This window comes from Panthera onca, chromosome D2 (genome assembly GCF_046562875.1).
Source record: "Panthera onca isolate mPanOnc1 chromosome D2, mPanOnc1 haplotype 2, whole genome shotgun sequence".
NCBI lineage: Eukaryota > Metazoa > Chordata > Mammalia > Carnivora > Felidae > Panthera > Panthera onca.
The window spans coordinates 83,307,803-83,320,003 of record NC_138349.1 but is presented as its reverse complement, the minus strand read 5'-3'; the positions used below and the strand labels follow the sequence as shown (position 1 = coordinate 83,320,003).

Sequence of the window (12,201 nt, the reverse complement as noted above, 5' to 3'; positions counted from 1 at the left end):
TTGCACTTTAAGTAAAAGCTTAAAAATGATAATTTATTCCGTCTCCATCTTTCTCTCTTGGTCTCTGTATTCTTTCTATTCTCTTTCTCACACACATACCAGTATAGACACACGCGTATGTATCAACAAACACACGCAAATATAGATACACACACACACACACATACACACAGACGGCGTCTGAATAATTTCCTTGCGAACTGTACCAAATTCCAAACAAAAGTACATTCCCACGTCTAAATGTTTCACCCAATCATGCTGAAGAAAAATCCCAACACCCTGATAATTATATTTTAAAATTACCACTTGACATCAAATTAGAGTTTTATTGTTCCTTTAGCAAGAACGTAAAGAACAAATTATGTGGAAATCAAATACGCATATACAATGAATCAGAAAATAAATGAACTACATAAAATACTCAAGGGATATTAAAATTCCATTGTAAGAAAATTCCACAGGTATCTGTTATGATGTATCACTGACCCAAAATGCGATTTCAATTTTCTACCTCCCCTTAAACCATTTCTTTCACAAAAACAAAAATAAGCCATGAAAAAACCAGCTTGATATTCTAGCTCTAAGAAATTATGATTGTAACAGATAATACGCCCCTCTTTAGCAAACGTAATCTGTATGTTATTACTTAAGGATGGTTCTGTTTTCAACGAAAAAATACAAAATAGCGACTTATTGGAAAAAAGAGTTGTCAATATTCTTTTTAAGGATGAAATAATGTATTTTCTTTAAAATAAGCTTAGAGACAAAGAAATGCATTTCAGTGAACATCAGTGTATTCTTAAGAAATGAAAAGCTGTTTTTTGTCCCAGTTCCCATGCTATACTGAATCATGAAAATATACAATATCAAAAGAAAAAAAAAAAACTTTTGATATTTGAGAACTACAACAGAAAATGAACTTAAGTGGGGAAATTAAACTTGGGATTAAAGGATAATGAGCTTCGGAACTTTTCCATCTTTGTCACCTGACCTTTGACATGGAATCTTACACAAGAGACGATGCAGTCCAGACAGGTACCATCAACATTTTAATCGATAAATAGTTAGGGATAAACTCAATACCCCTTTTTTGTTCAAGCAAATTCTCCTTTGTTTCTCTGACCCACACTCCCTGAGATAATGTCCCAAGTTCTGACTTCGTCAGTTAGCATGGAAACTGGTACCAGAACCAGAAAGAAGAAGCCAGTCCAAAGTCTCATGCTTCTACAAATTTGTAGGCTATCAAGACTGAAATGAAGGGAAAAGGCTTCCCTGGGCTGCCTGTCCAGGAAGAGGGTTGAAAAGACCATAAACGCCCTCAGCAGGAGAAAATAAAGCATCCTACCTTTTTAAAAATTCCATATACTCGGTGTGTTTGATGAGTCCTGTCCTCATCATGATTGTTTGAAAACATTGTCGATCGATGGCCCAGAGTTTCACATTCACAAGAGCTGGAGAAAAGAAAAAGAAAACAGGAAAAAAAATTAGGCAATTTCAACCGTGAACCCCACCATGCAGAAGGGATATGAGTGATTCAGGAGAAGTATGGAAATAATTGACCTTCATTTACAGCTGGTACCCATCATGCTATCCCATTTTGTTAAGAAAGTGAATGTTCCTACTAGCATAAGGTAGTTCATAATTGTCCATCTAGTATTATTGTCTAAGAGGAAGATTCCTGTTCTCTTCTGCCCTTAAGGGAGGAGAATGCCTAAGTCCACAGTGAAAAACTTTAGTGCTTTCCAGACTAGCTATGAAGGACATCACATGGAAGCAAAGAAAAATTCACAATTAATCACAACACTCCCTGGTAATTACCCAGAATGGTGTTAATGACTCAAATGATCATGTTTTACTTGTAAAAACTAGAAATGAAAACTCCATTTTCAGGTTTAGGGCTGAATCTAATAGGATAGAAATAATAACTTCACCATGATTTCTACACGAAGCTCATATTTTACAAATTATAACCTGTGCCCGAAGCTGTCCTGTGAAGTTCTCTGAGATCTGTTTGTTGAATTTTAATGTCTAGTCTTACCTACGACTGCCTCTGACAATGAATAATAGTGTTCAAACTGAGTATCACAGAATTACACCATTTGAGCTATTGAGCACACGACTAAGAGACAAGTTTTGGAAAAAGGCAGATGCTATAGACTAACAGAACCACCCAGTAAGATAAACTTTGGTTTTAAAAGAATATACTAAAAATCTCGGTAACAATCTGTGCAATGGGCATGCAAGACACTTATGCTCTCCATTTTTATGTATGTTTGCAAGTTTTCCTAATAGCAAATACTTTCTGTTAGCATACAAATAGGGAAAGCCAATTCATAGGTCATACTGGTGGGGAGTGGGGTACATAAGGGCTGTGCGGGACAAGTGAGTGGAGACAGTTTATAATTTAAGGAGCCAAACACACAAAGACTGAAGAACACAATTCTCTCTTCTTCCCAGTTCTCAGAGGAAGCCCAGTGTGGAATGCGATCTGGGGGGAGGGGTCAGGGGCAAATGCTGAGTATGAGGCCATGGGAGTGCCTTGCAGGGAGGGACTGGGAGTAACACACAAAGCAAACGGGGAAAATATGAGAAAGAGAATGCTGTGTTCCAATGTAAACCCTTATCTTCGCATTTTACCTAATTTTTCCTCGCAAAACTGTTTGAAGCCAAGGAACTAGAACATGACTTCTCTCTGGGCCAGCTCTTCATTGAAAAAAGGAAAAGGATGCTTGGTTAACTAGAAAAGGAACAAAGCAGCAAGGACCGGTGTGCGCATGGCTCCGCTCCAAGTATCTTTTAAAAATGAGCCATCGGCAAAAACAAAGATCCTCACACAGGTGCTCTCCCAGCCACATTCAAGTTCCTCTGCCGAATCCGGGCTCCTTTCCAGAACACCTGTTTGCTTGAGACAAACCCAAAGACTGGATGATGCAACCACAAAGGACTGCCAATTCAGGAAAAGATTCACAAGAAGGAGCATCTTTATATAACTGACAGAAGCTGAGCTAGGAGGGAGACAGAGGAGGTGACGTCCTGTGCGGGAGAAGAGCCTGGCGGGGGAGGGGGGGGGGCTTGGGCTGGGGGAGTCCAGGCAAGGATCAGACAGACAGGAATGGCTGAGATTTGGCAGGCTTCTCTGATCTTTGAAAGCAGGCTGCTTCCGGGCCCTGGAAGTCAGGCATAGGAAGCGGGGGATTAATGCGATGAACAAAACAAAGCTATTAGAGATCTTAAAGACAAAACACAGCCAAGAACCTGAATTTCATTGAAAAAATTTTTAATATGAAATTTATTGTCAAATTGGTTTCCATACAACACCCCGTGCTCATCCCAACAGGTGCCCTCCTCAATGCCCATCACCTACCCTCCCCTCCCTCCCACCCCCCATCAACCCTCAGTTTGTTCTCAGTTTTTAACAGTCTCTTATGTTTTGGTTCCCTCCTTCTCTAACCTTTTTTTTTTTCCTTCCCCTCCCCCATGGTCGTCTGTTAAGTTTCTCAGGATCCACATACGAGTGATATCCACATATCTGTCTTTCTCTGTATGACTTACTTCACTTAGCATCACACTCTCCAGTTCCATCCACGTTGCTACAAAAGGCCATATTTCATTCTTTCTCATTGCCAAGTAGTATTCCATTGTGTATATAAACCACAATTTCTTTATCCACTCATCAGTTGATGGACATTTAGTCTCTTTCCATAATTTGGCTATTGTTGAAAGTGCTGCTATAAACATTGGGTACAAATGCCTCTATGCATCAGCACTCCTGTATCCCTTGGGTCAATTCCTAGCAGTGCTATGGCTGGGTCATAGGGTAGGTCTATTTTTAATTTTCTGAGGAACCTCCACACTGCTTTCCAGATCGGCTGCACCAATTTGCATTCCCACCAACAGTGCGAGAGGGTTCCCGTCTCTCCCCATCCTCGCCAGCAGCTAGAGTCTCCTCATTTGTTCATTTTAGCCAGGCAAAGAACCTGAATTTCAGAACACATCAGAGGTAGGCCGCCATTTTTCGACTGCTTACAAGAAAAATACATTCTGTGTTCAGCATCATTCTTAATGGTTCCCAGGGATTTCCAGTAAGCCAAGTCTCCCTCCAAAGGCTGAATTAGGAGACATCAACCAATTCCGTTATTCTAAAGATCAGGGGCAACATGACGACGTGTACTATCACATATACACATACGGTACTGTACCTCAAAAGACTCAGTAGAGGCAGAAGGTCTAAGTGGAGTCAAGCATACATACATACATACATCTAAGACTCTGCCCTGCAGGAAGACCTCACGTAGCACGTCTCCAGCAGCAATATGTAAGAATTTCCATTACAGGCTCTTAAACCAAGAGACAGGAATAGTAGGTACTAAGCAGAGGCCACAGTACCCACGAGTCAAGCGACGAGGGTCGGGGTGCATGCATGCACACATGTGTTGTGACCGAGTGACCCGCAACGTTTTCTGTCTGCGTTCCCGCGTGGAGGCCAGGCTGTGTTCCTGGTCCCTCCTGAGGAGCTGTCACTCTGGCCTCTGTCACTCGCTGGCACTTAGCGCGTGACCGATATCGCTCATTATCTCTGCTGTGTCTAAATGAGGTTTCCTCGAGTAAGTTGGGACCTTCCCGCAGAGAGAAGTCCGGGGCTCATTTCTTATAACCTCTTCTCTCTCAAGAAATTAGCTTTTCATTAGGTAAGTGTAGGCTATACTGAGTCATTAATGTAATTCATGTGCACAAAGTTCACCTAAAAATGAAGAAGCCTAAGTGGACTCCAAGATGACGTTAAAATAGCTCAACTGAATTGATCAGACATCATAAGCCATGAATTGAAAAAGGGTCTCTAAAAATAAGTTCACAGAATCTAATATTTTCATTTTATCTGATTCCCATTTACTCAGGCTACTGCTACATCTCTAAGTAAACCTGTTTCAGATATTTTGCATGATAATGAACATGGCTTGATGAGATTGCAAATTTGTCCATGACCTTGGGCAAGATGCCAAAACCTTTCCTGTACTCGGCCAATATACCTATTAGTCAAATCAGCACTTCACAGGTGGGCAAGCGTGACTCATAAACACCTTGCCTTGTTATCAGGAAAGTGGTTCTATTCAGGTGGTTATTAACCTCTTGCTTCTTCAACAGCCGGCTGGAGGGTAAGTCTGGTGCTTCCAACCTTCAGACCATTCAAAACAAGTTTTAAAAATCTGTCTATGTACCTTTAAGTGGTTTCTTAATCTCTGTAGGGAATAAGCACTTCAGAAATAAAGTTCCTCTGATTTTCAGGATGATTATGGTTGTTGAACGTTTAAGTCTGAAGGGCAGAGCAAGTATCGGAAACAGATTTTCCTTTTTGTTCAAGAATGAATCTAACATTCTCTACTCAGTGATCTTTTTCTTCCCCCTCCAGTTTAGGGCCATGTTGAATCAGTGGAAAACAGGCAAATTCCCATTCCTCTGAGATCTTTAAGGGCAGGAGCACATGAACGACACCTTCAACGTGGGCAAGAGTTGGCCTTCGTCTGGGGGACACCAGGATTACAGAGAAGGAGCCACAAAAACGGTGCTGGGATCGGATCACAAATCCGGGTTTGGCCTAAATTCTAGTAGGGATTCCCTCCACCGTGCAATTCAGATTTTGGAAGAATATTGAGAAAGCCTGTGTGGGTATAGAACACAGTCTCGAATATTCCTTCAGCCCGTATTTATTTTATACCAATATAGCCAACACCGGTGCTATGTATAAGAGACAGGAAACAAACACAGATCTCCTGCCTTTAAGAAACTTGTGATCTAGTACGGAGGCCGACGAGCCATTATCCATGCCGGATCGGGCCCATGGTTAGTTTTCCTACAGCACGTTAACCATGAACGGGTTTTGTATTTTTAAGTGGCTGAAACATTTTTAAAAAAATAACCCATGACACATGAGAATTCTGTAAAACAAATTTTGGTGTCCATAAAACTTCCAATGGGAACACAGCCATGCGTATTTGTTTACATATTGTCTCTGGCTGAATTGAGTAGTTTTGATAGAGACTATCTGGCCCTTTACAGAAAACACTGGCCATCTCCTGGTCTCCTCTAAAAGGAAAACAAATCAAGAGGAAGTGCTAGCAGCAAGTAAGTATCTGGGGCTGTGAATATGCTGAAAAGACCTCATAGACCCCCCAGTCCCTGTGGGGAAAAACACAACGGTTGGCTGAAGGCTTTGCAGTAGAGAATCTTGTGCAAGCCAGGATTCTTCATCTGGTGCTGTGCACTGAATGGGTCTCCCCCAAATTCAAAAGCTAAAGCCACGATCCCCATGGCGATGGTACTTGGAGGCAGGGCCTATGGGAGGTAAGGAAGTTCTGGTACCAATTCGAGTGGGATGAGGTTAGGGGGCTGGGAGATTCCCGACACCAACAAGCAGTTCTCAGGACCCCACCTCGGTGTCCCACCGTTCAACTCAATTCTGATGCTATCCACCCAGAGACCGCATCAGACTCCAAGGTTAAGGTTCACTTTTGAATGACTGCCTCCCTTCTGCTTCCCCTCAGAGGCCCATCCACAGTCCCTGTACTTCTGACCCACTGGCTGTAAATAAGTTTCCCAAGATCCTTTCCTTTTGTTTCATTAATTTGGTACATGGCTCATGGAACTTAGAGAAATGTTTTACTTCCTAGATCACCGGTTTATTATAAAAGAATATAACTCAGAATATAACTTAGGAGAGATGCAGAGGCTGAGGCTTGGGGAAGGGGACACAGAGTTTCCATGCCCTCTCCAGGAGCGCCCCTCTCCCCACCCCAGTTTCAGTTTCCTGCATTTACCAATCCGGAAGCTCTCCCAAACCTGTTTTTTGGGTGTTTATGACAGCTTCATTACATAAGCCTGATTGCTTAAATCATTGGCCATTGGTGATGGATTCAACCTCCAGATACTCTCTGCTCCCTGGGGATGGGGGGGGGACAGAAATTTCCAACCCTCTGATCACATGGTTGGTTCCCTGGCAGCCAGCCCCCATCCTGGAGTCCGAAAGTCACCTCCTTAAGCTAAGGAAATCTTTATCACTCCTACCAATTAGAAAATTCTAAGGGTTTTAGGAGTTCAGTGCCAAAAACCGGGGGTGGGCGGGGGAAGGGCACGGATAGGGGAGACTGCAAGCCACAGTATCACAGGAAGTAATCAGGTCTAGATGAGGTCAAGAGGATGGAGTCCTCTTGATGGAATTAGTATCCTTTTAAGAAGGTAGGACACCTGTTTCCTCTTTCACCTCCCAGGTTTCTTCTCTTGTCATTACTTTAAAATTATAGTAATTCATAGACCTGCATCTCGATTTAACTTTTAATGTTATTTTATCACACTTATACTGTACATTAATGTATTTCAATATAAACGCGGGTTTTTTTTTTTTTTTTTGGTAATCCTCTATTTTATGCTTTTATAAACATTATTCTTAGAGGATCCATATGCTCCATCAGATGGGCCGATAGGACCATGGCACCCACAAGATGGTTCTGGGGAAAGGATTGCCTCAGAGGAGGGCAGGGGGAAGACTAAGCTGGTTCCCAGTCACAGGGTGCCAGAGTATGAATAGTTCCCTGTTCCCTGCCCTCCCCCTGGAACTCCCTAACATCCTCACTGTCAACCAAAGGGTTAGCATTGAGCACAGCAGGGGACTGTTGACTTTGCTCCAGAACTCAATGTGGGAAGGGAGGAGCTAGAGAATTTTATTTCCCCATCACCACAAGGGGTCCTTCCAGGAAGAGATGTCTGCTCAGCAAGTGGTCCAGGAAGGCTGACTGAGGTGCTGGGTGAGGCAGGAGGCTGTCACAGGTGTAGCTAAAGAGTGCACATGGATCTCCTGTCCTCAGAACCTGATACAAAGGTCAGTGAGGAGGGGGCCATGGAAGGTTAAAGTAGGTGATTCGCTTCAGAAGCTTTTGTTAGCAGTATCCTAATGGTGCTTAAGAGGAGACTAGGACTAGGGGGAGCAAGAGAGGGGCAAAGACAAAGAGAGACCAAGATGGACCCAGAAAACCAGAGATAAAGAAATTAAGAGGGGAAGAGAGAGAGAGAGGGAGAGAAATCAGCAGTCTCTTATTACCGAAGTGGGTGGGTCCTGGTGGGTGGCAAGGAAGCTAGAGAGATGGATGGATTAGAAAGATCTCAAGGATCTTAAATAGACAGGACATGCTGTGGAGAGAGAATTTGACCTGAACACCTACCTTTCTAGCCTGGAAATATACATGGAAATAAAATAGTCTAATCATGAATGTTCCATTCACATTACTCCAAGCAGAGGCAGCAAATGTACTTGTAAGTAAGTGCCATTTTTTCAAGTGCAAGAACCATGTACGTCGTCAGCTATATGACCTAACCAGCCAATGAATTTGTGATTTTCTTTTACTTCTGTATTGTAAATACAACCTTGTATCTTTAAACTACTGTCTCACATGTTTTAAACTATCCTTGCCATATTTTTTAAAAAGTCTAATTATTTTAACATTCTGGAATGACTTGGTCCAACAGCTATTTGCACTCTAGAAATCCAGGTGTTAGGTTGCTCTAAGAACCACAACAAACACCTGACACTCAGGTAACCCCGGGAACATGAAGGAGGTCAAGATAAAAGTCACAAAAATTATCAAGCAGCAGGCAAGTAAATTTTATGCTTTAGAGACCATTTTTCTGTTCACAAAAGTTGATCAGGAAGCCATACAAATGGCCAGTTAAGACCCGACGGGATGCATAACACCATTAGGAATTAGGGAAAAATGCAAATCAAAACCCCAAAGGATACAACTTCACACCCACTAGGATGGCTATTCTTAAAATTAACAGCAGGTGTTGCCCAGGATGTGCAGCTATTGGAACTTATGCATTTCTGGTAGAAAGGTGAAATGGTGGAGACACCATGGAAAATGTTATAGTGGTTCCTCAAACAGATGAAACATAGAATTAGCCTAGGATCCAGTAATCTCACTTCTAGATATATACCCACAGTAACTGAAGGCAGGGACATGAGTAGTTATTTGTACACCAGTGTTCATGGCAGCAGTATTCACCATGGTCAAAAGGTAGGACCAATCCAAATATCCTTCAAAGAGGAACAGAGGTATACCATGTGGCCTATACATACAGTGGAATGTTGCTCAACCTTTAAAAGGGAATGAAAAACTGATACATGCTATGACACGGGTGAACCCTGAAAATGTTAGACTAAGTGAAATAAGCCAGACACGAAAAGACAAGCATTGTAGGATTCCATTGGCAGGAGGCACCCAGAATCATCAAATTCATGCAGACAGCAAGTAGACTGCAGTGGTTGCCACGGGCTGGGGTGGGGATGGGGAGGCGGTGCTCGACGGGGACAGTTTCACTTCAGGGTGATGAAAGATTCCCCCAGATGGATGGTGGTCACGGCTGCACAACAATGCGATGTATTAATGCCACGGAATTGCACACTTAAAAGTGGTTAGAGTAGGTTTCACGTCATGTATATTTTACCACAAGAACCCAAAACTTGATCAATGGGTTTACTTTCCTAGATAATACAACATGTGACAGGTTTTGTTTTGCTTTTAATTTTCCATTAGATGCCCACTAGTATTTAAAGAAAGAAATTGGTACTTGGTATTTCCAAGGCAGAGTTCAAATTCCATAGGTTGAACTAGTACCATTTTCCCTTTCTTCCTGGCCTCAGGCTTGCCCCACCTCCCTCACATCAACACCTGCCTTCCCCATGTCCCTGCTCACGCACATTCCTGCAACTGGAGGGACTCTCCACTCCCCTCAAACTCTTGTCCTTGCAAGGCTCAGTTCAAAGTTATTTCTTCCCCCTTTTCACACCTTTCCAGGTCTTTTGCAAGCTTGGTTCTATTTTCCTAACTCTTGATAATTTTATTTTATTTAAAAAAAATTTTTTTTTAACGTTTATTCATCTTTGGGACAGAGAGAGACAGAGCATGAACGGGGGAGGGGCAGAGAGAGAGGGAGACACAGAATTGGAAGCAGGCTCCAGGCTCTGAGCCATCAGCCCAGAGCCCGATGCGGGGCTCGAACCCACGGACCGCGAGATCATGACCTGCGCTGAAGTCGGACGCTTAACCAACTGAGCCACCCAGGAGCCCCTCTTGATAATTTTAAACATGTGTTGTCCAATATGATAGCCACTAGCCATGTGATCATTGATTACTAATGGAAACTGAAATGTGCCATCTGTGTAAATTATACAGAGAATTTGGAAGGCTCGGTATGAAAAAGCATAAAATGCCTAATGGATAATTTCCTATTGATTACATGTGACAATAAGAATATTTGACCTACTAAGTCAAAATGTACTAGAAACTTTATTTACACCTGTCTCCATTTTAATTTATTTTACATTTTGAGTATGGTTGACACACAATGTTGTGTTACTTTCACACCTGCAGCGGCTATTTAACTTTTCTATGTTACGGCATGTTCTCCACACATGTAGTTACTGTCTGTTACCATACAACAACAACACAACATCATTGACTATATTCCCTATGTTGTAACTTTCATCCTCATGACTGATTCATCTCTTAACTGGAAGCCTGGGTCTCCGACACCCCTTCACCCATTTTGCCCACCCCTCTTGCCTTTGTCCATCGGGTAACCATCAGTTTGTTCTCTGTATTTACAGGTCTGATTCTTTTTGTTTACCCATTTGTTTGGTTTTTTTAATCCCACTTCGAAGCAGAATCATATGGTACTGACTTAATTTACTTAGCAGGATAACTTCTAGGTCCATCCAGTTGTCACAAATGGCAAAATCTTGTCCTTTAAGGCTGCACTATATTCCATTTTATCTTTACTTTTTTTAATGGGATTGCCAGAAAATTAGACATTACATTTATCGCTCCCATCACATTTCAATTGGTCAGGGCTGCTCTAAAACAGCAGTACTCTTTTGTTTAAAAATTTTTTTAATCTTTATTTTTGAGAGAAATAAAGAGAGAGAGAGAGAGAGAGAGAGACACAGCGTGTGAGCAGGGGAGGAGCAGAGAGAGAGGGAGACAAAGAATCTGAAGCAGGCTCCAGGCTCTGAGCTGTCAGCACAGAGCCCAACGCAGGGCTCGAACTCACGAACTGTGAGATCATGACCTAAGCTGAAGTTGGATGCTCAACCGACTGGGCCACCCAGGCACCCCTAAAACAGCAGTACTCTTAACATATAATCCCTGCTTTACAGGCCTTTCTTGTTCCATGGGATGGCACAGAGTAAGAGCTCGTTAAGGATTTTCCCAATTGAATTTTGTGTACATGTCAAGCATTTTGTCTAAACAAAATCCATTTCTAGCCTTCCACTTCATAGGAAAAAGCACCAGAAACCCTCATAGTCCCTTTTGGAGGAGAACCAGCTTGAGCTTTTTGAGTGTGAGCTGTGTCTGACCATCCTTCCCCTGCAGTGAACATTAGTTGAGTTTTCTGACAATGGTTCCAGAGTAAATCGTTGTTCCCCTAAACAGCCCGTCTGCAAGGAACATTTTCAGATGACAGGTGTGTCTCATTTGAAACTGTTGATCCATACTTTGTCTAAATGGACTGGACGTTTCTGAGGGCTTAGTGCAGGGGGATGAACAAGGAAAGGTGTCGTTAGCTCAGTCTAGAACTTCACCCTCGACATTCAAGAGTACCAGCTCACACCATAAGGTACTTTACTACATACGCAAGGGATTCCAGAAGCTTTATTTTACCACCACGCCCATCTCCTGATGCCTAAATCATCTGTGATCCCTCAGATCTATAGAGTGACAGATCAAAGGCTTGGAGGGGGTCCATGGAGCCCACAACTGTTTCCCTACATTATTAAGGCATATGTTAGCCTAAAGCCAAATTTCAACTGCCAGAATGTTCTGAGACAAATGCTTCATAATTATAAAAGGCCATTTGCTGTTTACAATGCATCTGGAACACACTGAGGTCTCCCTTGTGCAAATTGCCTCCCCATTAGGATGGGGGTGATATTTTAAACTTTCTCGCCTAGAAAAATTATATATTCGACAAAGATAATGGATTGTCAAGTTGAACACTGCACATAAGAAGAACCATCAGTATAAACTTACTGGTACAAAAATCTTTAGCAGTGTTGTCCTCACTCACGTTCATGTGTTTGAAAGGACGTGCTATGGTGGCACCCTTAATGCAATCAGTAGAAATGAAATAGTGGTGGGGTGCCTGGATGGCTTA

The 12,201-nt window shown here is 42.4% G+C and overlaps 1 protein-coding gene across 3 annotated transcripts in view; it reads right to left on the bottom strand.

The window, feature by feature from the left end:
- PRKG1 (protein kinase cGMP-dependent 1) overlaps positions 1 to 12,201 on the bottom strand; it is a 1,260,290-nt gene that overhangs the window by 462,885 nt on the left and 785,204 nt on the right. For all 3 annotated transcript variants that reach the window (XM_078434117.2, XM_078434116.2, XM_078434118.2), the window contains exon 4: positions 1,346 to 1,451. In XM_078434117.2, the coding sequence (XP_078290243.1) occupies positions 1,346 to 1,451 (106 nt within the window). The remainder of the gene's footprint in view (positions 1 to 1,345; positions 1,452 to 12,201) is intronic.